Genomic DNA, 24117 nt, shown 5'->3' on the forward strand with positions numbered 1-24117 from the left:
GTGACCCATCCGGATAGGCTTAGCGTGGGGCGGGAAAATGGCAAAGGGGGAAGACCTCGGAAGATCGGAGGACCATGTTTAGAAGCCCATGATTGTTGTGCCTTTCAATTATCCCTTCTAATAACATTCTGATCCTTTTTTTCCCGCGATTGATTTTCCGAGAAGATCTTCAGAAACGTGTGATGAAGTCTAATGCCACTCCACAAGCGTCCCAGATCATAATAGCTGTTCGTGAATCAATATCCGAGAAGAGGGTCGTGGTGATTCGGTCGTCTCGGTTATTCTTCCATCCAGAACTCATTCAGTTGACCGAACTCGATTTGAGGTAATTTCCGCGTGCAGATAAGGATTGCCCAGACTTTCCAGCAGAGCGTCTGGGCTTCCTGGCTTCGTGGCGCAACCGGGGCCACCCAAACTTAAATCTCCCTTCAATCGAAAGCCCTAGTCAGCACAGGATTTCGGAAGGATCGAGAGAAGCCACCGGCGCAATACTCAGCCGGGACCTTGTCTTGGAATAAACCAATTTTAAGTTTCTGTTTTCACTCTCGGTGGGGGCTTTGAGCTCCTCTTGAATCAACTATTTCAACCGACAAGGATTCGTTGCCCTTAGGGTTTTTAGTAGGAGGGCTCCGGCCCCCCGCTCACACCAATGGCATTGCCCACTCGGCTCCTGAGACAAGCGTCGAATTTATCGCAAATTTGAGCGTCTCAGATGGCTGGCAGATACTGACACTTGCAAAAGAACGCTTCAAGAGCAATTTCGCAGCAGGACAGCCCCAACATATTCGGGCTGACTGTACTCATGAGTTTGTATAGTTCTCTCAGCGGGATCATCCTCTACTAGGCATGATCACCGATTTGCAATCGGCCGGGAATCGAGATCAAAAGTGGAACCGGCCACAATGAATCGTAGATCTTGATACAGTCGAGACGACACGGACTCCTGTGTACAGTAGCATTGCCACATGGCTTGGCCCCCTCCTCGGTCCACTGTTCGTTCTAGCTTGCTGTTAGTGCCCGGTCTAGTGCTCGTTCGAGATGAGACGATCTAAACTAGCTGGACTGCCGCCAGAGTCGTGCTCTCCTCCGCCCCTCCAAGTCCTTTTTCCTTTTCTTGAGATCCTCAGAAGAAATCTCCTGTCCTTGCAATCATGCCTGCTCCGGCAGAAGAAGCCATTCGCACGGTTTCAGCCTTGGCTACGCAACTCGGCAACCAAATTTCGGTTTATATGCTCAACTACCTCAGCACCACCAATGACCTCCCCGACGGCTTCCGCGAGCTTTCACACACTTTCCTCGATACTTGTCGTACTCTCTGGGCCATTGAGGCTGGCGTGACCGAATTAGCTGGCGCCAACCGCGCACTCCCCGAGGTCATCATAAACGAGGTGGAAAAGAAATTCGTCGCTGCCTACCGTGATTTTCAACATCTTGAGAAGGTGATTTTGAAGCTCGTGCAGTATGAGCACCGTGGGACACTTGGCAAGCTCCAGCGAGGATGGCATCGCCCGGGTCACGAACTCAACCGCATTCATGAGTCGCTCAAGAAAACCAATGAAACCCTCCAGATTAGTGGTATGGCTTTTCACTGGTCTCTGGGTGAAGCCCACCCGGAGGAATCGGTCGGCATTGGATACGCCAGTTTGGCTGCTGCGCTCGACCGCATAGCCAAAGGCCGATCGGTGATGGGCATCAACAAGGTTATGGCCATCGAACATGACCAATCTGTATCATCTTTCAAAAGCGTATCGCCCAATTCTATACACTCATCACCATCCGTACCCCCCAAGGAATCGCCCGCCACTCTCCGAAGTAGCCCGAGATATCTTGCGGCCAGAGAATCGAGTCAAGACAATACACACGATCCCGAAAGTATCGCGGACGACATGTCATCGATCCTCTCCCTGAATTGTTTTCTTAATTCTCATCCCAGTCAAGAGGCGGAGACATCCCCCCCCCTTGAGCATCGGCCGTTGCCGCCACATCCAACCAAGACAAGTTCGGCGGCCTCTCTTGCGGAAATAAACACGAGACGGGTTATAGACTTGGATCCTAGTTCAAGGAAATCTGGAAAGCCTGGACCATTGACATCAGATGCGTTTTCAAAGCCGCGTCATGTACCCCACCAGTCGATACCTAGTGGTGGCCCTAAGCCGCGCACTAGCATTGCATCCGCCCTGCGTGGGCGTGATCATACTTTGCTCGAACAGCTACTCAGTAGTGGGATGTCACCGGACAAGCAGGACCATTTTCATCCGCTCAACGAAGCTGTCATCCAACGCGACATTGAGAATATACGGCTCCTATTGCTCTTCAAAGCGAACCCAAACATTCCAGATTCCCAGGGGAAAACGCCGCTTACTTTGACTGTAGAGCAGACATTCGTGGATGGTGCGGTATTATTATTACAGCACGGCGCCGATGCAAACTACAAAGTGAAGGGAGAGCTTGAGTCACTCCTGGCCGTTTCTATCGCCAACAACAATCTTGAGCTAACGCAATTACTTCTTGCACATGGTAGCAATCCGAATGAGGAGACCCGCAATGGCACAAATTTGTTGATCGAGGCCATCCGCGAGCGGACATCGCATCACCTGGTCGAGATCTTGCTAGATGCCGGCTGCGATCCCAATTATAAAGACAACCAAGGCAAGACTGCGCTGTGTGAGGCGGTACAAAGCGACCAGCCAAGCATTGTGAAAGCTCTACTGGACCATCACGCGAATCCAAACCTACCAGGTCCTGAGCATGCACTCTGGTCCGCTGTCCACCACCCAGACTGTCTGCACATCCTGCTCTCACGCGGCGCCGATATACGAAAGACACCTGGTATTATGGAGCAGGCGACAAGTGTCAACAGTATTGATGCCGTTGGCGTCTTGCTAGAGGCGGGCGTTGACCCTAACTGCAAGAAGGACGGAACATATACGCCACTGTGCTCGGCCATCCGTGATGACCGACCAGACATTGTCGCGTTGCTACTCAGCCATGGAGCCGATCCCAATTTAATGGCGTCCGAGTATCCAGCTTGGAAATGCATCACCCACAATCGCCTACACTTCCTTCCAGACCTGGTGACAGCGGGTGCGGACCTCCGCTATCCGCCAGGCATCGCCGAATGCGCCGTGCAGTTTAATAACCCAGAGGCCCTACACTGGGTTGTGGAGCAAGGAGGCGCCAACCCCAATGATCGTAACGACCTAGGCCGCACAGCTCTCACCACCGCAATCCGCGAGAATCGCCCGGAGATGGTGAAGTGGTTGCTGGCACATGGCACCGATCCCAGCATTCGTGGGCAAGACTGGCCCGTGTACATGGCGACCCGGTCGCCGACGTTGTTGCGGCTCTTATTGCCCGCCATCACTGACCTGGCCGCGCACAAGGGCGTCATGGAGAAGGCGGTGCAGGCGAACCAACTGGAGAGTGTCAAGTTACTGCTAGCAGCCGGCGCTAGTGTTGAGTGGAAGAATGGCGGCGTCTTCTCGCCCCTAACAACGGCGCTGCGCGAACGTCACTCGGCTATTGTGCATTTCCTCTTGAGCGAGGGCGGCGCCGATCCCAACGCCCCTGGAGAACATTTGCCAATTGTCAAGGCAATACGGCGGTGCGACGATGGTGATTTTTCAATGATCGAGCTGCTTCTCGAAAAGGGCGCCGACCCGAACAAGTGCTATCGGGGCTGGAATTCGATTATGCAGACCATTGAAAACCGTGATCTCCGGCTCCTGCAGCTTCTAATTGAGAAAGGCGGTCCTGTTGATTTCACACAGAAAGACGAAGCAGGTCAAACGGTCCTTGATATGGCTGAGGCTTCCGGCTGGCCGGAAGGGACTCAGCTTTTGCTCAAGAACGCTCGCTCAGGATAATTTCGTTATCGTCTGGGTAACCTCTTTGAGCCTTCTATGGCATTCAAGCTGTTGGAGCCAAATGCTGTGAATCATCATATATTACCTCCTTGAAAGTCTTCCAATTCTGTAACTATTCAAAACGAATTATGTAATGTTTTATGTATGTGAAGCTAGTTAGTCGGGAGTTTTGGGCCATTTTTTAGCACATGTTTGATGCAGTTGCCAGGGGACATTGAGAATTACATTCAGGGAACGTTCGAAGACAATACCAACGTCAGTGAGCTTTTTTGTGACAGAAATAATTAGCGACGCTACCTTGATTGTTAAAGTACTCATTAGAAAGTCGACCGGATCTAATTTATCTATAAATTTGATAATTCATTCTCGTTAATACATACGTCGTTGTAGAGGAACATTGGGCCCTCTTTCCTTCGCTCTTTATGCACCAGGAACCATTGGGTCATGTGCGACCCAAGGCTCACAAGTAGAATGTGCGGATCTCTAAGACCAATCACACGTGCCTGTAATGGATCCATATCCACCTCTGTTGCCTATAATAGCCAGGTACCAGGTCCGCCTCAGCTTATTGGCTATTTATGGAGCAGTAATTAAAGAAGGCCTAGAATTTGATATCTTCTTTTCAAACTGGCCAATGATGAAGAAGAAAAATGCATAATGAGTGATTTCTGCACTATCGAGAAAACCAGAATCGGGTTGAAACGGCCAATCATTGAGAGATAGTAAGTTATATGCGATAATTATTGGCTAGTTATGCAGCAATGCACTGCACCGAAGGGGGGTTGGTCAACATTATCTAATGAACTAGCTTGGAATATAAATAATCACTAAGCAGGAGTACTTGGAGCTACAAAGCCACAAGAGCTCTCGATATCCTGATACCCTGATTCACGGATACCATGGAACCAATTTCCGCAACTGCATCTCAAACAATTTCCCCGCCTATATTTTACTGGGGTACACCGGTTGTGTTGATAACAACGGAGAATGAAGATGGAACATCCAACATTGCGCCAATGTCATCTGCCTGGTGGCTCGGAAATCGATGCATGCTAGGCTTAGCATCCAGATCGCAAACCACGATCAATTTGATTCGCACTAAGCAATGCGTCCTTAACCTCGCATCGGATAATATGGCCGTGGCTGTCAATGCACTTGCAAGAACAACTGGGTCGAAGAAGATACTGGACGCGACCGAGGAAACAGGCTTCAAACGCCTGAACGGCTACAAGTATGTGCCTGATAAATTTGGACATTCGGGCCTAAATCCTGCGGCTTCCGAGCTGGTCCGACCGCTTCGCATTGCTGAGTGCCCTGCTCAAATGGAGGCCGAATTAAAGGGGGTATATGAAATGATGCAAGACACGGGAGGAAGAAGACTTCTCGCACTGGAGGTGAAGATTCTAAGGACTCATGTTCATGAAAAAATTCGCATGGCTGGGCATGCAAACCGAATTGATCCAGATAAATGGCGTCCCTTGATCATGAGTTTTCAGGAACTATATGGACTCGCACCCTACAAGACTTCCGAGTCAATTCTTGCCAAGATCGATGAAGAACAATATAGGGTATTGTCCAATCCTACAGACGACGAGATAGCAATGGAAAGCCAGGTTTAATACTCTCCGTGGCGTTCCCTTGTCATTTCGTGCATGATACACAACAGAGATGTTCCCCCTGGGTGGGAGAAATGAAATCAAAATCTGATACTCCTTTGATATTGCAGTGGGTAAATAGCCTACAGGGTACTGAGGTTCAATTGGATCATTAGCTCAGCATACGATCGCTAATGTATAGTCTTTTCTTCCGGACAGTCTGCATAACACTTGTTCCTGCACCTTTATAGTCAATGCTTAAACCAACTCGAAATATCTTCTCCTTTCCTGGTGTGTGGTGATTGAGTTGTTTGTCTATTGATGCCACTCGATCCATCGCTTTGTCAGACTTGCCTACGAGGGCCACAGTTTAATATGTATATAGGCAGTAGAATGATGGGAGGGGCCACGTCAAGGCGAATCATAAGATCAAGTGTTGTTCTTCAAAGAAAGGTTTTAGCAAGTTGGAACGAGAGATTTAAGGTACAATGATGATCAAGATGGCTTTCCGTTAAGGGAACTTGCAAGTCCCTATTAGTGCCTTACACCGCCCGCCCCCCCCCCCCCCCCCCCAACCCTTCCAGGTTGTAGGTGCGCCACGTACAGACTGCCAACTAGAAATTACTAATGCCCACACGGGCCCAAGCCTAACCTCACCTGCTCCGCAAATGGATTGGGGTTTAGGCCCGGTCCTTGAGCATATAGTGGGCTGTTATAAAGAATTCCGCAGGGAATACTTCCATGGCGGCCTCAATACCTTATCCCTCCTACCCCGCCTGACCTGTCACATTCCTAGATCATTCATAAGTGTGTCTGGTGTATTTAATCTGAGATCCGAGAGTCCATCTTCTGCATCTTCTGAATCTTTCTAGGATTCAGTCTGTTCAATACAGGGCTTACTACATCTTTATATCTGATTTCTCGTTGATTCCTTACCTAGGCGATAGCCTACTAGGCCAAACTCCCATGGTATATCCTCGGCAGCGCAGGTCTCAGACTTAGAGATGCTTATCACCAGATATTGAGTCCCAAATGAACGCTTATGACGAGCTTAGACGTTTAATGGAAGTGGCAAGTTAACGTTCTATCTCTCAACTATTAGATACTAACCTTTTCAATAGGTACTCGCTTGTTTAATGCGCGGATGTTCTGGAAAGACCACCAGGACGAGTTCACTATCCTTGCAAGCCTAGCGAGATGTTCCTTCCACTCCTGCTACTGGTTCTGGTGTTGAACGGCTATTCAATTATGCTCGTGATATCTGCCACTACCGCCGAGGTTCATTGAAGTCGAAAGCAATCAAAGACCTAATGATGTTAATGTGTACGACACGGTTTGATGATGAACCAGAGCAGTTGACCTTGATTGAATAGTATCTCTATACACAAGAGATTCATGCAGCAAGAGAAGAGAAGGCTTTTCTGAAGGAGAAGGACGAATTTGATCTCATCAGTGACGGCGAAGATGATCCTCTAGATACGAGATCTCAGCATCTACAGCGACCCAGCGAGCGTGCTCTTGGTAAAAGGCCAAGAAAGGAATCAACACCAGCGCCGGCTAATCAAGGGCCATTTATTCAACTAGATAACCAGGATGATGAGGATGATGAGGAAGATGATATAATATCCCTCTTCCTGATAATAGTGGCCTACTTGGAGAGAGTAGTTCTTATATTCGTACATCTGGGAGAGTTTCAAAGCGTGCAAGACGAAACGAAGACCTCTTTGTATATCAAAAGCCATTTAATTAATAAAAATCGAATCTAAAAACCTCCTTGAACTAATTATTGCTAATTTTCTTCACTTTTGACTAGTATATCCTATCTTTGACTAGACGTTTCAGCAGAATACTCAAAATTCAGGCAAAACTGCCCAAATTATGCATATCACGGGTTTCAAGTTGACACGTTTGTGGGACCTGAAGTTCGACTCCAAAAGTCTTGAAGTTGAATCGCAGTTCCAAAAATCTGGAACAGGAGCCTGAGTCTTGGCGGTCTCGATCCGAATCGAACCTGGAGAGTCGCAATTCCTGCCGTGGTCTAGTGGCGCGCTATGCGCCCAAGAATGTCATTCGCCTTGAGGCTTTCGTATCGCCGGAGATGAAAATCTTAGGGAAAGAAGCCTGGCAGGGGCTGTTTGAGGCAGAAGGATCAATGATTGTGAATTTGATGACATACATCGATTGATCAGTTTTTGCAGCGCTGTGGGAGATGAGGCATCTCGCAGGCTTCTGCGAGCGTTTTGTCTACGGCGTTGGAAGGAAGGAAAGGCGAGCTTCTTCGTGAGCTTTGACACGTAGGAAGCTCATAGTACATTTACTTTTGCCGTCAATTAGTAGATTTATAGGAATAAATGTCGGCAACCTCGATCGAAGTTCCTCGTTTCATTAATTTACCCACGGAGTTTGCCAAATGAATCTTTTAATACGGTCGACCCATAAAACTTGGACAGATAACAGAAACTACCCATGTGATCCATCGCTTCACTTTCACCCCGCAACTCTCGTGCATATATCGGCGGGGTGAATGCCCACCCGTGTGGGGCGGTGGGCTACCTGTTACTTCAAATTCCGTATGATTCCGGTTAGGAAGTTGCGAGTGCAAGCCATTTTTCCGCATGTTCGAATTAGTGTGTTTCATGGGAGCCTGCATCACCCGAGGTCAATCTTGCCAAAGACGAAATGGATGTCCTGTCTAGAGGGGTAGATACAAAGCTATCCTTCAACCGGCCGCTTTCGAATCATTTGTCTCGTTTCGACAGACCTTAATAAAAGAACTACATACTTCGTGGCCCTTCTCTGTCATGTGCCTTGACTACCTCTTGCAGGCGAGACATCAGTCTCATTCAAATTATCAACAAATAGAGCGCCAAAAATCTGGCATAAAAACAGCTTATTAATTGCAGATAGGTATATTTTTATCAACCGCTCAGGAATCATGTCTTCTATCTAGTTTCGACACCATGCAATATTACTTATACAGTTGCGTTAGTCTGGCTCCCGGTGAGGAACTTTAAATATAATATTTTGAGATGATTTTGTAGCCATAGTGTGCTAGAAATTTGAAGAAAATATTGGTTCAAAGTGAATTATGCACTTCTTTGCTCATCGACATTGGGCGGCGCTGAAAACTGTTAGAGAATAACTACTTATACAGGGTAGAAAGCCTGTCGACTAGGTAGGAAGATAAACGTCAAGTAAGGAAAGCAAAACACTGTTTCTTGCTATTATAGATCTCTCTATAATCCTTAATTTATGTACAAGCTTCAACACTTTTCCTACATAACCAAGCAAAGACGATGGATTATATTATAATATACGGTCTGACGTGGCCCCTATGTGTTAGAGATAAGCAAAGACTACAGAGAAGAGGGGTTCACGAATCCCTAATAGAAGGGCACCGAACCCTTAGGGTCTTGTAGGTTATATATCCTTATTAGGGAGAAGTAGGGCTGTCATAACGAAGCCTGACCGATAAGGTGTCGAGTTGATACCTAAGGTATAAAGTTAGGAATAGCTTCATATTGCAATATCATATGACAGAAAGCCGCCGATTAGCAAGATATAGCCGTATCGCTTTATTCAACGGCTTCCTAAATATCTTCAATTAGTGCCTACGAATTAGTATACGAAGGAATTAAAGCGAATCCTAGCAGAGGACCTAGCAGAGCTAACGTGTTTCACTAGTGAGCTGCGCACACCAATGAGCTGCGCACCCCATCCAAAACGCGCTTCCCACGCGTCACCTACTATCTTCTACCATACACCATGCCACCAAAACGTTCTGAAAAACGCTCAAAATCACCAGATAGGGAGGGTAGGATACTACTTGCTATCAAAGCTATTCAAAATGATACTACCCTATCTATACGAAAAGCAGCAGCGGTTTATAGCGTGCCAGAGAGCACGCTTCGAACGCGTATAAAGGGCGTTCCAAATCGCCAGGATACACGATCACCACGTCTTAAACTGACACAAGAAGAAGAGGATTCGCTTTGCCAGTGGATCCTATCGCTTGATACGCGTGGTGCTTCCCCTAGGCCTTCGCATATTCAAGATATGGCAAATCTTCTACTAGCAACGCGTGGTAATAACAAGCCTTCTTCTATTAGTGTCAATTGGGTAACACGCTATATTAAACGACGACCAGAGCTCTGTACACGCTTCTCTAGACGCTACGACTATCAACGTGCGCAAAACGAAGATCCTACTAGTCTACGCGCGTGGTTTAGACTAGTAGAGCGTACGATTAATGAAAACGGGATCCTTCCTAATGATATCTATAACTTTGATGAAACAGGCTTTGCAATAGGCTTGATATCTACTACTAGAATCGTTACACGGAAGGATCTATACGGTCGGAAGCCTCTACTACAACCTGGAAATCGGGAGTGGGTAACAGCAATTGAATCTATATCGGCATCCGGCTACTCGCTTCCGCCGTGTATAGTATTTAAAGGGAAGGTTTATATTGCTAGCTGGTTTGATAACCTACCGAAAGACTGGCGAATCGAAGTATCACCGAACGGCTGGACTACCGATGATATAGGCCTGCGCTGGCTAGAAAAGCTCTTTATTCCAGCAACTACTAGTCGTACGCAAGGCAAATATCGCTTATTGATATTAGACGGTCATGGAAGCCATCTAACACCACAATTCGACCAAATCTGCCAGCAAAATAACGTTATACCACTCTGTATGCCGCCGCATTCGTCACATCTTCTACAGCCGCTAGATATAGGATGTTTTGCTATCCTAAAGCGCTCATACGGTCGCTTAATCGAGGCCCAAGCCCGCCTAGGATATAACCATATCGATAAGCTCGACTTCCTAGAAGCCTATACCCTAGCACGACAGGAAGCCTTCCTACCTAGCACTATACAATCAAGCTTCGCTAGCGCCGGCCTAGTTCCGCTAGATGCCGACCGAGTCCTATCAAAGCTTAATATATCGCTTCGAACACCTACACCTACTACTAGTAGGCCTAGTAGTAGGAGTAGTGCTTTCGTGCCTACTACACCACATACGATTAAGCAGCTTAACAAGCAAGCTTCATCTATCAAAGCTCTACTACGCAAGCGCTCGTGCTCGCCAGGAAGCCCTATAGAGAGAGCGCTAGATCAATTAATCAAAGGCACTGAACTAGCGTTTCATAACACTGTTTTACAAGCGGAAGAGATTCGGCAACTACATAGATTCAACGACAAGAAACGTCAAAAACGCACACGTTCTACTCGCCAGATATATAGGCAGCAAGATCCTACGGTCGGCGAATCTATATCTCTAGATTCAACGTTGCCAGCAAGCGTTGAAGCTATTCAAAACGATGATGCAGAGCTTCCTCAGCAGCCTACCGAGGTCGCTAGGCCTACTACTAAGCGTGTATTTCAATGTTCTGGATGTGGGAATATAGGGCATAAGATTACTCGGTGCCCTAGTAAATAGTTGAATTAAATATATGGCGTTTTGGTGGAAAAATAGTGTTTTCAAAAAGTAGTGGTTGGTAGGGTGCGCAGCTCATTGGTGTGCGCAGCTCACTAGTGAAACACGTTAGCGTATTAGTACGATTATGTCATATAATATTGCAACATGAAGCTATTCCTAACTTCACACCTCAGGTGTTAGTTCGACACCTTATCGGTCAGCCCTACTTCTCCCCAACATAGATGCATGACCTACAAGACCCTAAGGGTTCGGTGCCCTTCCATTAGGGATTCGTGAACCCCTCGTCCCTGTAGCCTTTGCTTACCTCTGTTACATATGGGCCACGTCAGACCGCATGTTGTAATGTGATCCATCGCCTTTGCTTTGGTCATATGGGAAAGTGTTGAAGCTTGTACATAAATTGAGGATTATAGAGAGATCCATGATAGCAAGAAACAGTGTTTTGCTTCCCTTACTTAGCGTTTTATCTTCCTACCTAGTCGACAGGCTTTCTACCCTGTACAAGTAGTTATTCTCTGACAGATTAACTAGCTTAAACGATTAAGGAGACTACATTACCACGCCTAGTCTATAACTTTGATAAATACAGCTTCCAACTAGGCGAAGGAAGATCTAGAAACGTTATATCTTTTTAGGTTAAACTATACATCTCATGTGAGGATTTAGATGATATGGACGTCTATGTCATTCTCCGAAAGCTGGACAGCTCTGGGGAGGCACTTCTCAATTACAACATTCCTTGGGAATACCAGAAACCTGGTACAACCGCAGATATGATTCCGGATGAAAACATCTACAAGTATGTCGGACCAAGCGGACGACTCCGTGCCTCCAAGCGAGCTGCAACAACAGATGAACCCGATATCCTTGAAAATAGGAAACAAAATCGAGAGCCTACGGAGTTGTTCTTTCCTCACGACAAATCTGAGAAAGTCCCATATGGTCAAGTCGTGGAGCTCAAAACTCCGATTTTGGCTGGGGGCATTCGCTTCGAGGAAGGGGAGTCGCTGAGGTTGGAGATTAAGGGGCATGATCCAATTCTCCCGGAGTACCCAGCTCTGAGAAAGGGTCCCACAAATCTGAACAAAGGCCGGCATGTGGTATACACTGGGAGCAAATTTTTATCTACTTTGACTATACCATTGACAAAAGTGTGAAGGGCCAAAATCCTTTCTTATGGGGTATGGAAAAGACCGGAAGCTGGAAACATTCTTTCGGAGATATCAGCAATTAAAGCACTGAATATGCAAGATCCGTTTGCCGCTAGTTCTTTCCTCAATCATTTTCTAGAATATACATTGTCTTACACTCGGCCTCTCTTTGGCAGGCCCAGACTGGTTGGGTAGATTGTATGAGCAAGGCTGCTCTCGAAATTTTTCATGCTTACAATAATAGACAGCCAGTCTCAATATATCGATGTGAAGAATTACTAACTGGATTCTCTAGGAAGCCTGGATTGAATGAGACAAGTTTATTATAATTAATGAGAACTATCCGAGGGGATTCCTATTGAAAGCGTCTCCTAATCTAGAAGGCCTGTAATTTATAGTGCTAAATTAGCTAGAAGCCCCCATAGAATAACTTTTTTCTTCCAAATCAGTACATGATTTCTTTTAAGAGCTTTGTTCAAGATTTCTAATCAAAGAAAAGTAAACAATTAGGCAGTGATTGTTAGGGAGCACACTAGGCACGTGCTTCTTACATTGAGCAAAAAAGCCCACAATGTCAATGCGCTTACGCATTAACAGCCTAGGACCCAGATATAGTAACGCACGATCGTGTATTCCCCAACAGTGATAGCGACAAGGCACGCATATATTAAGGATAAAGAAATATATGTTGAGGAAGGCCGCATAATACAGGCGAGACCTATATATATCACTATATGCTTAAGCTTGTTATAGGGACACTCGATTTACTATGTGTTTTATATAGTAATAGGAAGGTGCTACTTGTCAGTGTAGTAGGCTATCGGTTAGGTAATTAATTAACAATGAATCAGGTAGGAAGCTATAGTATATCGTATATATTTAATGGACTCGAGACTTAGATTTAAAGGATTCGCATTCTAAGTTAAAAATAAATAAACTACCTACGCGGATTGTTGCTTTTGGGCTCCGACATGGCTGGTCTGGAGCAAGCCGTGCATCTCCACAGCGTGTGAGATCCATCAGCGACCACGGATTCCAGAACCTTGCTCAGCGTCACCAGGAGTGAGATTGGTCTCCATGCTTTGGCAATGGTGTAGTCTTCCTTAGTCTGCTTTTTGAGTGACATGATATTCGCATGCCTCCACTTTCTTGGCAACGTGCTTTCATCCAGTGATCCAAGGCCTTCGTCGCTATTTTGATAATGGGCCGAATGGATCGGATGGAGGTAGCTGATGATGGCGGCTCAAGCTTGTCCTTTTGGAGCCATCGCCAATGTGGCTGCCTCAGCCACAGCTTCCGCTCGCTGTTGGGACCTGCCCTATCGGGTGCAACCTGCACTCCTGCTCCCCGGATGCCCGGTTCTGGTGTTGGAAAAGGGATCACAGAACAGAGGTAGGACAAGATCAGCTGCCCATTTTATGCAGAGCTCGTGTTCAGCAGCATTGACTCCGGAAATCCGCCAAAGAGACTGAATGACAGCAATCATGAGGCGTGCAATTAACTATGCACATCGCTCGCGGTGGAGGCGGATTTGTGTGTTTGCGTTAGTTTTGTTCGGAAGGAAGGGCAGTATTCCTTGCTTGAACGTTGATGTTTGACTCGATCAGCGAACTGCCTCCCTGTGCCTTTCCCTTCGGGTGTGGTTGCCCTCCATATTTCATGATAAAGAATCAGCGCAAGGGGACAATGAGATCGGTCGCGATAGAGCACGAAGTAAAAAGCGGGGATCCTGCGAGATCATCACGTAATCCACTCTCTTGCTCTTTGCAACTCACGATCGAACCACGTTGTGCTGATCAAGTACCACCATGGGAGCAGCTGACATCACGACTCAGGCCCATGTCTGCAATTTCTGCTTGAAAGCGTACCGGCGGCGTAGGTAATTTCACCCAAGATGCTTTGCCGTCGCTGAACACGCGATAGCAGCAGCGGCCGCAACGGCATTTAAAGCAGAATCGCCAGACTGACGCGGCAGGCATATCTAGGCGACTTGCTCCTCCGGCATCGACGACGATGTCAAGGGCCGAAGAAGCCGGCCACGCGTCGAAAGGCTTGCATAACGTGCGCCCAGGCCAAAGCCAAATGCACCTATTCGCGTCCATGCCAGCGGTGTGCCACGCGGGGAGTTCCTTGCGAGTATGAGTCGGTTCCCCCGCCATCTGACGCGCAGGCGCTGGGGCTGGACCTCGACCTTGACCTCGTCGAAGATCTCGCAATATTTGCAGGGTCTATGCCGTTTGCAGGGGTCGTGAACACCCAGTCGTCGCAAGTGGGGCGGAGCGCCCAAGAAGCTCCGGCAGGCAACAGCACGTCCATGTCCAACCCAATGAACCTAGACGAGTCTGCGAAGACTACCGTAGACTCGCTACATATAGGTAATCCCTTCTCAAGAGCGACATTCGGAGCCTGGGAAGACCCCAGAGCAGACGTCACTTTACGGCCATTTACCCTTGAAGAGTTGACGCAGGTTTTGGAGCAGTACCCCAATTTACTTGTACGTGATGACTTTATTTCGCCTATCCTCCATCGCCTCTTGTACGACGAAGAGGTACCCAATATGACGACGCTTGCGCACACGTCTATGGCGGTTTGCTGCGGGTCTGCCATGGAAACCGCGCATGGGGCACGCTTCGCACGGCAGGCAATGGATATGGAGCGCCAGCGACTCATCCAGAACTACCCCACCTACAGCTGCATGCAGCAGTGGGATGCCCTGCATGCCATGGTTGTGTACGGGATCCTTGAGCTGCGCGTGTCGTACGGTACTGGGAAAGATAGCTGGAAGCAGAAAGTTCACTCCAAGGGCCTCAAAGCCCCTTTCCTTGTGAAGATGACCCAGGTCTTCATCCAGTCCCATAATAGCACCCCAGATTTGTCTCTCCTGTCGGCCAATGACTCTAGTCTCAACTTTGAGCGATGGAATGTCGCTGAAACGGCGCGACGTACCATCTTTCTCGCCAATATCCTCCATTTCCTCAGTCATCACGATCCCAATACGGGCAGTCGCCTGCCATACTATGAACCTCTGGATGATGAGCTCATTTTGAACATGCCATTACCCTGTAGTCATGCCCTGTGGTCGGCGCGAACCGAGCAAGAGTGGAGGCTCACGATAGAATACGGTGCGGCTAACTTGGACCCTACGATCCATGACCTCTCGACGGCATTTCACCTAGTCCCGAGCTACTTGACACTGAAAAACCTACTAGAAAATTTCTCTTCAGACTTTTTGACAACCATTGTCACCCTGAATTTTGGATTCGGGGGCTCTGATGAGTTGCGGAGTTTCATTGTCCTCTGTGCTCTGTTGCAATTTCCTGGGAAACAGAATCAACGGCACCCACCATTCTGACCCGACCTTGACTAATGATTGCTTGGACCGGAACTCAGTACACGAAGGACATCGAGCTCCGTTGATGTCTTTTATATTGCATTTTGCGCTCCCTTGAGTGAACAAGATATCAGGTGTGATCGGAGTTTAATGGTCGCGACCAACCAACTCCGTCCGCGGCGACCAACTCTCTCCGGACGAGAATGTGCCACTCAAGCTATTTAGTGTAGAGGTACGCTCTTGATAACAAGGGTAATTATTTATTTCATTCACAGTTTAGGCTCATCTTATTTCAGTTCTCTTTTCCTAGTTTCTGTCATGGTGTTCTCCGACAGCATCTACCGCATGGCGAGTCTCGGGGTTGCTGTTGGAAAACATTGGAGCTTTCATGCTGACGGCGGCACAATGGATTTTAAGCCCCTGAAAGAGGTTTGGGGTCTACATTCAGGTGTCTACACCCCGCGCCAATTAGTTGAAGCTTTCGCGCCTCTGCTAGATGCCGTTGTATTCCGTCTGGGGAACGATTCACCCGGCGCGAAACCAGCTCGAGTCCAACTGCTGGATAACCTCGCGGCCAACCTGGCCACCGATACGCGAGAGACCACACTGCGACTTATTGAGCCTCTCGATACGTCTCGTCAAGAAATCAAGGATCAGGCTAATCGAATCGGACAGACCTTGGTTCAATGGGCTCGCGACTCTGGCTCTAAATCTTTCGATCCCGAAATGTATCTTCGCAGTCCCTGCGAAGGCCACTTGCTGATTCCAGCCAATGTTAATTTGATGTTTGGTGACAGAGCCGCTCCACATCTGATGCAACTTTTCAACGAATACATGCACCAGATGGTTCTCCTTCGCGACGCTCTCCTACCCTTCCAGAACTTTCAAGATGTACTCATTCCCGTTAGTCGGGAAGCGAGAGGAATTCGCTACCTAGAAACGGCGAGAAGCCAGTTTTTATCCGAGCTGTTGACCAAGCAGACCACGCAGAAGGGCGTTATCTCATATGCCAAGGCTCTTCTCGCACCTGGGCTCTTACGTACCGCCGATCCTGGCTACGGCTTCCAGTATATGCATGGGACTGTGTTGCCCGCATTTCTAAGCGGCGAGCGAACACCGCTTCACTTGTTGCAATATATTCCCGCCAAGCTCAAACCTTCGACCACTGAAATTGTCTTCGATTATCGCTTCGTTGATTATTACACTGCTCCCCGCCTTCAGATCCCTGATGGTATCCAGACGGCCGCAATTGAACTGGGGAACTTCCCCCAAAAAGCGAACCTCCAAGTCAAGCAGTCGAAAGTAGACATCCTGCCAAACTCAAAAGCCGACGGACCCCAGCAGCTTCAAGTGGAACTTGTATTCAGTAATGGCAAGCGTGTTACAGTTGATCTAGGCCAAATTGCCCGCGGATATCGATACTCATACTTGGCCAACGATTCCTCTCCTGCCAAGGAAGAGACTTCTGCGAAAGGAATATCCAATCCCACCCATTTATATGTGGTGCACGATCCAGCCAGTATTCTGGAAACACCTGACACTGGTCTCGTTACCGCAAAGGAGGGAGGTATTCACATAATACCAACTCAGGACCCTCTTGTTGTATTGGCAGTTTTGGGGAAATTATATCCGGAGAATGTCGTTCTTCTTCCCGATGATGAAGGACTTGACCATGCTGCAAATACTGGGAAGGGTTTTGGGCCTAAATTCATTATTTGGGGTGGTATCAAGCGTGGAGGACTCAAAGGTTTCTTTAAATGAGAGTTGAGTATCTGGCACGTGATCAAATCGCTTCGCAGCCATGATCAGGTATAATCTAAAGAGGAAAGGTTCAACATAATCCTTAGAATAATGGGTGCAACTTTTCTACGATAGCATAGATTGCTAAGAGAAATACCGATGACAATAATTAAAAACACGAAATCATGATGTTACGGACTCACCAAGAAACAAGGGGTGCTCTGGAGCAATGGATCTCGCTGGGGCCCCGCAGGCAGGAAATGGCCGCCTGGGCACAACGGGCGAATCTACGCGTTAATTCTATGCATTATTACTCATGTATCTCATTATTTATTATAGAAATTTAATGTATTATTTCGGCTTCAATATAAGGACATACACATAACTAGGAGGAAGACTTAGTAGTTATTAATTCTGTTCTATTAACGAACTAGGTGCTCTACTACTAATAACGTCTTCAGACTACTCTATAGACCTAAGCCTATATAAGGCCTTAGAGATTTAGTAACGGTACAGTTACGAACATAATCCCTACATTCAACGTTACTGGCATATATTGAATCTATCCAAAACGATGCTTCAGAGCTTTCTCAACAGCCTACTATAGGCGCTGAGCCTACCACTAAGCGTGTTCTGGATGTAAGAAAAGAGGGCATAGGATAAACCAGCGCCCTATTAGGCAGATTGAATCAAGTATCGAATGTTATGGTGGCAAAATTCAGTATCTAGGATTGAATTTTCTGATAGGGTAGCGACTCGGTGATGGTGGCAACTTGCTAGTGAAACACGTGAATAAGTTGTCAAGGCATTTGAAATAACTATCAATTTGAACTACAAATATGAATTCAACGGGCAATCTGTGTCCTATATGACCTTCTTCCCCTCAAGCAATGGTCATTGTGCGAAGAGCGATGTTGTTGTCATACGGGACGAGTTTATCGATTTCAATAGGACCCCGGGCACAGGCTAGTCCACTGGCTAGATCGATGTTGGACCGGTCGCCAGCTGCAGTGACTGAGACAAGGAGACGGTCTCGAGAAGAGTTGTGCAAAGGAATCCATTCAAATGGACCCACAAGCCTGCTACCACCGGGTGCAATATTAGTCACAGTAATTGGGCCGGTGGTAGTGGATTCAAATCCTTCTGGCCAGCTCGATATCGCCGCGTCAGCCAGGTGATATGCGTTTACCCTGACCGAAGGCACGGTCACTGTGCCACGATTTCGCACTCGAACATAACCGTAGTTCGCCAAACCCTTCAGCGGATTCTGGTGCACGGTACCAGAATCCGCCGCGCGCCGGTTCCAGACGCCAGGTGCCTGGTCCCAGGTAGATGCGTAATTGTAACCACCGTTCCGTCCATCGTCAATATAAATATCCACGGCAGGAGGTGCACCTCTGGTGGTCACCGGAGTTGGTGCACCCGGGCGTTGATAGAGACCCTGTTCTTCGAAACTCCAGCGGATGACTTTTCTGACAGCACCTCCCGGGAAACCTAAGACCTCACCCCGATCTGCCAACATCATGGCAGTCACGTATGGCACCGGAGTTGGTGTGGGGGTGATGGGGCTAGTTGCCAACGATGCGATGCCCGCAATGATCAAGTAGAGCATGTACCGAGAGGCCCATTTGCGACGTACAATATCGCTAGAGTCACCCCCAAGGCATCGGTAGGCCCGGAAGAGACATGTGTTGAGAATCTGCTCGCTCAGATATCCTCCGCGGTCCTCGGTGCCTCCCCAGGCCCAGCCATTGGCGATCGAACGATCATGACGGCGACCAATCGTGATCCACGGGAAAGAATTAAATCGATCGGGGTGTTTGTTGACCGGATCACAGAAAATGGAGCCCAAGGCATCTCCGGCACTATGGGCAAATCCGAAGTTCGGACTATGGACAGCTTCCCATAAGAGAGCATGACAGAACTCATGCGCAGCAACACGGAAATCCGAGGCCATGCCCACGGAAGTGCCAGAAGCGGCAAGGCCGAATATAAATCCCCCAGAGCCATCTCCTCTAGAGTTGCCGGGCGCCTTGGCGTTCACTGCATTGCTGAACCCGCGATGGTCCACTGGGAGAGGGAATTGAGAGTCGGGAGCGGTGCTATCAAATAGCGATCTCACATCAAAATTTAGCTCTTCTAAGAGCTTGAACAGGCGTGCCATTTGGTAGTAAGCATTGCTTGCAGCAAAGCCATCGGTGGGCACGCTGAAGCGAAAGTGTCCTGTCGCGCTGGTGGGAGGAGGAATCGCCGGAGGGTCGAAATCTCGGACTCGCACATAACGGCCAGCCAGCTGCTGCGGAGAAGATGCTGTAACTTCCGGCAGCTCCTTCCATTCTCTAGCATTATCGAGCTGGGACACTGGGGCCGAAGCCGGGGGTCCGGTAGCACCGAGGCGGGTGAAGGGATCCATGGTGTATACAAAAGCATGGATGGAAGCCATCAATGCACGCAGATAGAGGACGCTTCCAGTGTCCACTTCCACGAAGACTCTCCAGTTAATATCCCCGAAGTTGGGCAGAGGCCAGGTAAATAATATCTCTCTGCAAACAAAGAAGGCCCCGGCTTCAATGCTAGACCGGACGGGTGGGAGCTCCAGTGTTGGGACTGCCACATCCACACCGGACTCTTGAGTCTCATCCTCCTCAGTCTCCAGTCGGCTACTGGGATTGAACTTATATACCATGAGACGCTGTGTATTGATCACAATTTTTGGGCGGGTTTCTTCAATCCCGAGAAGTTTGCGAAGACGCTTTTCATCCAGCTCATTGCGGGCCACGGCATCTCTCTGAGGGCTTCTGGTCTTGACATTCTGCTCAATGGTACTGACAGAGCTGATAACATTCAAGTCCTCATCCAGGGTGATACTGAAACCAGCCTCCCAAATGGGCAAACCAAGAACAGTTTGCTGGTAAGAAACGACGGTGCATTTGTGGCGTGGTCTTGGGCTTCCGGCTAGGTTGAGTGCGGGTGTCGAACGGTCCGTCATTCCTGGCTGCGGGGTGATGCTGGTGTTGAGGTCGTTGAGGTAGGCCTCCGGTATTCCATAGATTGTCGCAGCATCCCTCAGGTACTGTTGGCTGACGCTCACAGCATCACCCTCGATCGATGATACATCCGCCACATATGGGGAATCCAGGTGGTCCAGACTACGGACGACCCCTTTCTCGTCTTTGTCAATGAATGTATCTTCGTGACTGAACATCATTGGTAAAATATAATAAAAATCAATTGATAAGAAGACTTTAGTTAATGTTCGATGGAACAGAGTTAGTGAAGTTTTTGGATCGTCGCAGGCCTCTCCTTTCTATATATAGCCCAAGATCCAACTAATGGGCTACATAACTGCTTCATTTCCTCTTTGTCTGGTCATTCTCACATTTCTGCAGGCTACCAAGCCTGACTGCGCTTAATTTTCCCTGTCTCAGCCCCCATTCATCTCATCATCCCTACGAGAGTTCAAAAACATCAACTCCAGCTGAACAAGCCACTTCGTACCGGTCTCCGTGGGTCAGCTGGCTAGCCCTGCCTCTGGCTCCATTCTCGTTCCACAATTTCACATTAACTTGGAGGCTAATTAACCCTTCTTTGCGGTAAATGAGTGCGAATCTTTAGAAGTGGCGCTCGTCACACTGAGAACGGTTATTGGAGATAAGTAAAAAAGATAGCTTCAGCCCACACATACTTCTAGGCAGCTAGTGTCACTATCATATGACCTTATCTGGATTTTATACTTAAAACCTGATAGTAAAAGACTGTCATCATCTAAATTGATTGGAAAATGCACGCGACTAGCCTCGAAGTAAGCAGCATCCGGTGGCGTGGAGTAAGCCGCATAGCCCAGAATTGTGGCTCGGTTTGGATGCCGTCCTAATGGTTATAATTGACTAACGACCAAAGGCAGATATTTTTTACGCTCTTGGCTCTTAGTCCAATGCTGAGTCCATTTGGTTTATGTTCTAGACTTCCCTCAGCCTTTGAAATGTCTTCAAGGTCACTGTCAGCAGCCACCATCGGAAATAGTTTCTAAATTACTTGAAACTTGATACACTTTCTATATTCCGTTGGAGCCATCACAAATGCTAACAATCTGCCTTATCTGCTCCAAGGGAGCATTGGGATTAGTTTGCCATGTCACATACACATATCATTGGTGGCGTTGTATCTCATTCCAGAACCGGACATATGGTATACGAACTAAAAAGCAAACATAACCGACTAAACACAGTGTCAGCAGCATCGACTACAGAGCCCTATCCACATTTTCAATAGATATAGATTCGGTTCACTATTGACCGGAGCAACAAAGGACTATCCACCACAGCGACACTATCCTGCAGCCTAAGTATTCACCAGTAGGCGTCGCTTTGAGCATTTGGCTATCCGTGCTTCCAATGGACCGTGGCCCACTGACGTAATTAAGGAAGATGGCAGTAACTATCCAATCCCGATACAAAGGATCACCATGACTGACCTTATCCCTTGTAAAGCTGCAGGCAGACAGCAATCTAGACTTTTGGATTTTATTTTGGAGGGACTGGTTTCGACTTCAAGAGACTCTTCATAGTCCCTTTTCGGAGACATAGTAGCAAGTGATACGCGCTAAATTAGTGCCGATCTCAAAGCCTGTCCGCGAGGCCAGGTTCATCTGCCCCGCACATGATCTTCTCATAATAGATGGGGATGACAAAGCCAACAGCTCAGTGGCGTCTAGATCTACCTTTCACCAGGAAGTCTAAATATAAGTAGTAAAAGCCCCACTCGTATCCACTTCGTGTTTAACCAAAAGATCGGGCAAAAAGAGCACCTATAAAGGTGTGTGGCGCTACCCCTCATTTTGAACCCCAAAAGCTGAAGAGTAAGTTTAAGCTGCCAAGGCTGACGAGTTTGGTTCTTCAGTGCGATGCTCTAGAGCGCACGAGGTTAGCATTCTATTGGCCATATGATCCATCCATATACAACTTGAAGACATGATTGGAAGATTTCCCGACTCAAACATAGCTCGCCAAGGATAGCAAGATCACAAGTCAGGTTGAGGGGGCTTTTAAGGCCGTGCTTCTATCGCAGCTCAAGTTCAGTATATCATATTTTGTTTTGTTCCCGCTATTATGAGTCTTATTTGTCTTTGTCATATCGCCCATATTGAGCAAAGATACGAGCCTCAATTATTTCACACCCATTGGACCGAAAACAAAATGCGCACATGATCCTCATTCATCGCCAAAAGCAAAAGCGCAAAAAATTAAATTATTTATTTCCTTTTTTCAATAGTGTCATGAAACTGTAGGTGCAAGGAAATTAAGTGTGCAGAGGACATTTCTGGCGTATCAGTTTTAAACACCAAGGTGTAGTATATAACACTGTCCCCCTTCGTGATGGCGTCAGCGCAAGACCATGCGAAGCAAAGCTTCCTGAACTAATGGATCTTACTACTACTGCAAGAAACTTCAAGTCAATATCTACGCCGATATCAGCAATTTATTGTAGATATCATGCCATCCAAGCAGTAACTTCTTTTTTTTACCTCGTCAAGGGATAGATAGCTAAGAAATCTTCTTGATATAATAAATGCCCTTCAGGATCTTCCATGATCCTTCTACATATTGGCCGATTATGCGTTCTAAAAACTTTCTAATGAAGTGGATTTTATAGAATTATCTAGCGAAATGCCCCATTGACTTCGTTCCTGGAGGGATTTCCTAAATTTATGAGGATGGCGGATGCTAGAATGATGTACAGGACTTCTGGAGCGTCTTGTCGAGAATCATGGACAGAGCTGACTGGAAGTAATATGTAACATATGAGCGAGCTATTTTCATTCGTTCTCAGATTCAGGCTAAGGCAGCGTCTCATTCAAGCGATCATGTGTAGAGCCGGAGTAAGCTAAATGTAGGGGTCAAGTAGATTCTTTGATTTTGGTGAGTAAAAGAGGGGCTTAAAATAGCCACAGAGATAGACTTTTTCGGCTGCCATTGTATCAGCCAACGCTGGTATGGAAGAAATAACAGCACCTTATCCACTCTATCAACCAAGTGATTCGTTCAGACATGTCAACACAGAATTAGTGATTGGACGAAATTGTTGCCCTAAAATACAGGCAGCAAAATTCCTAGAGTTATTTGGATCTTAGGGTCGAAAATCTTCGCGCAGGTTACTAGGTCTTCTTTTTATACACCTTCGAAAATTATAACGTTTCGAGAATTGTATACAAAGCCCTAATTGACGTTGGGCATAGTATATAGCCCAGTACATACTAATAGTAGGTGGTATCAGAGCGAAGATACCACCACATGTTCCTAGGAGAAAATTTACCGTATCAGCAATCACCAAGGACCTAGGGGAAGCGCTAGGTATATCTAGTGGAGAAAATTCATTCAAAAATTGAACGGTTGATTTGCTGTTTTATTTTAGAGTTCTTTGCACGTGTATCAACTCAAAAACCGATCCCATCTAGTCGCCGCTGAAGTGTTGAATTTGCTATATCATAACGCGTATTGATTGTACGAAGCGAATCGGTAAGCCATTTTTGAAAAGTTTGAATGTCAAACAAAATTCAATTCTCTTGTTTAACATTTTTGACCGTTCTGACAGGGTTTTGATGGCATGATAAGTGTTTGAAGATAGTGGGCACTCGTACACACGCAATTTTTGATGGCGGCCCACTCGCTGGCGAAATACGTTAAGATATAGTCAGGCAAAGGACAAAATATTCGACGAGCAGTATATTCTTCTTCGTACCTTATGGTTAGGAGTTTTGATCAATCCTCTAGTGAGAGCATAACATGAATTGCCTATTCCCAGAATCCTACCGCCATGGAAATACTTTGATAGCCATTACCGCGGTTATGCCGTGGCCATTTTTGACCCATTAGACTGTCTTGAATCAAAATTTTAGACATATGGGAAACTGTATCAATTATTATGCAGTGGGTGAGTCAAATTAATAGTTCCTTAAAAAATTCTGGAAAATCCATCCTTAAGAGGTTGAAATC

General features: G+C 47.1%; 6 protein-coding genes across 6 annotated transcripts; 5 read left to right on the forward strand and 1 right to left on the reverse strand.

The window, feature by feature from the left end:
- Nucleotides 1-1151: 1151 nt before the first annotated feature.
- On the forward strand, nucleotides 1152-3866 carry N7462_009638 (ankyrin repeat domain-containing protein; the record flags this gene model as incomplete). Its single annotated transcript, XM_057081352.1, has 1 exon — nucleotides 1152-3866. The coding sequence occupies one exon, from the start codon at nucleotides 1152-1154 to the stop codon at nucleotides 3864-3866; it is 2715 nt and encodes a 904-aa protein (XP_056930189.1).
- Nucleotides 3867-4765: 899 nt separating this feature from the next.
- Nucleotides 4766-5485, forward strand: N7462_009639 (flavin reductase family protein; the record flags this gene model as incomplete). The annotated part of the gene is made up of 1 exon (XM_057081353.1): nucleotides 4766-5485. The coding sequence occupies one exon, from the start codon at nucleotides 4766-4768 to the stop codon at nucleotides 5483-5485; it is 720 nt and encodes a 239-aa protein (XP_056930190.1).
- Nucleotides 5486-11676: 6191 nt separating this feature from the next.
- On the forward strand, nucleotides 11677-12060 carry N7462_009640 (alpha/beta-hydrolase; the record flags this gene model as incomplete). Its single annotated transcript, XM_057081354.1, has 1 exon — nucleotides 11677-12060. One exon carries the CDS (start codon nucleotides 11677-11679, stop codon nucleotides 12058-12060), a length of 384 nt encoding a protein of 127 aa, XP_056930191.1.
- Nucleotides 12061-13862: 1802 nt separating this feature from the next.
- N7462_009641 (Zn(II)2Cys6 transcription factor domain-containing protein) lies at nucleotides 13863-15406 on the forward strand (the record flags this gene model as incomplete). Its single annotated transcript, XM_057081355.1, has 2 exons — nucleotides 13863-13929; nucleotides 14040-15406. 2 exons carry the CDS (start codon nucleotides 13863-13865, stop codon nucleotides 15404-15406), a joined length of 1434 nt encoding a protein of 477 aa, XP_056930192.1.
- Nucleotides 15407-15703: 297 nt separating this feature from the next.
- Nucleotides 15704-17146, forward strand: N7462_009642 (uncharacterized protein; the record flags this gene model as incomplete). The annotated part of the gene is made up of 1 exon (XM_057081356.1): nucleotides 15704-17146. One exon carries the CDS (start codon nucleotides 15704-15706, stop codon nucleotides 17144-17146), a length of 1443 nt encoding a protein of 480 aa, XP_056930193.1.
- Nucleotides 17147-18008: 862 nt separating this feature from the next.
- On the reverse strand, nucleotides 18009-20333 carry N7462_009643 (uncharacterized protein; the record flags this gene model as incomplete). Its single annotated transcript, XM_057081357.1, has 1 exon — nucleotides 18009-20333. One exon carries the CDS (start codon nucleotides 20331-20333, stop codon nucleotides 18009-18011), a length of 2325 nt encoding a protein of 774 aa, XP_056930194.1.
- Between the last annotated feature and the right edge of the window lie 3784 nt (nucleotides 20334-24117).

The sequence above is a fragment of the Penicillium macrosclerotiorum genome (assembly GCF_028827735.1).
Source record: "Penicillium macrosclerotiorum strain IBT 26536 chromosome Unknown utg000009l_segment0_segment0, whole genome shotgun sequence".
Classification (NCBI taxonomy): Eukaryota; Fungi; Ascomycota; class Eurotiomycetes; order Eurotiales; family Aspergillaceae; genus Penicillium; species Penicillium macrosclerotiorum.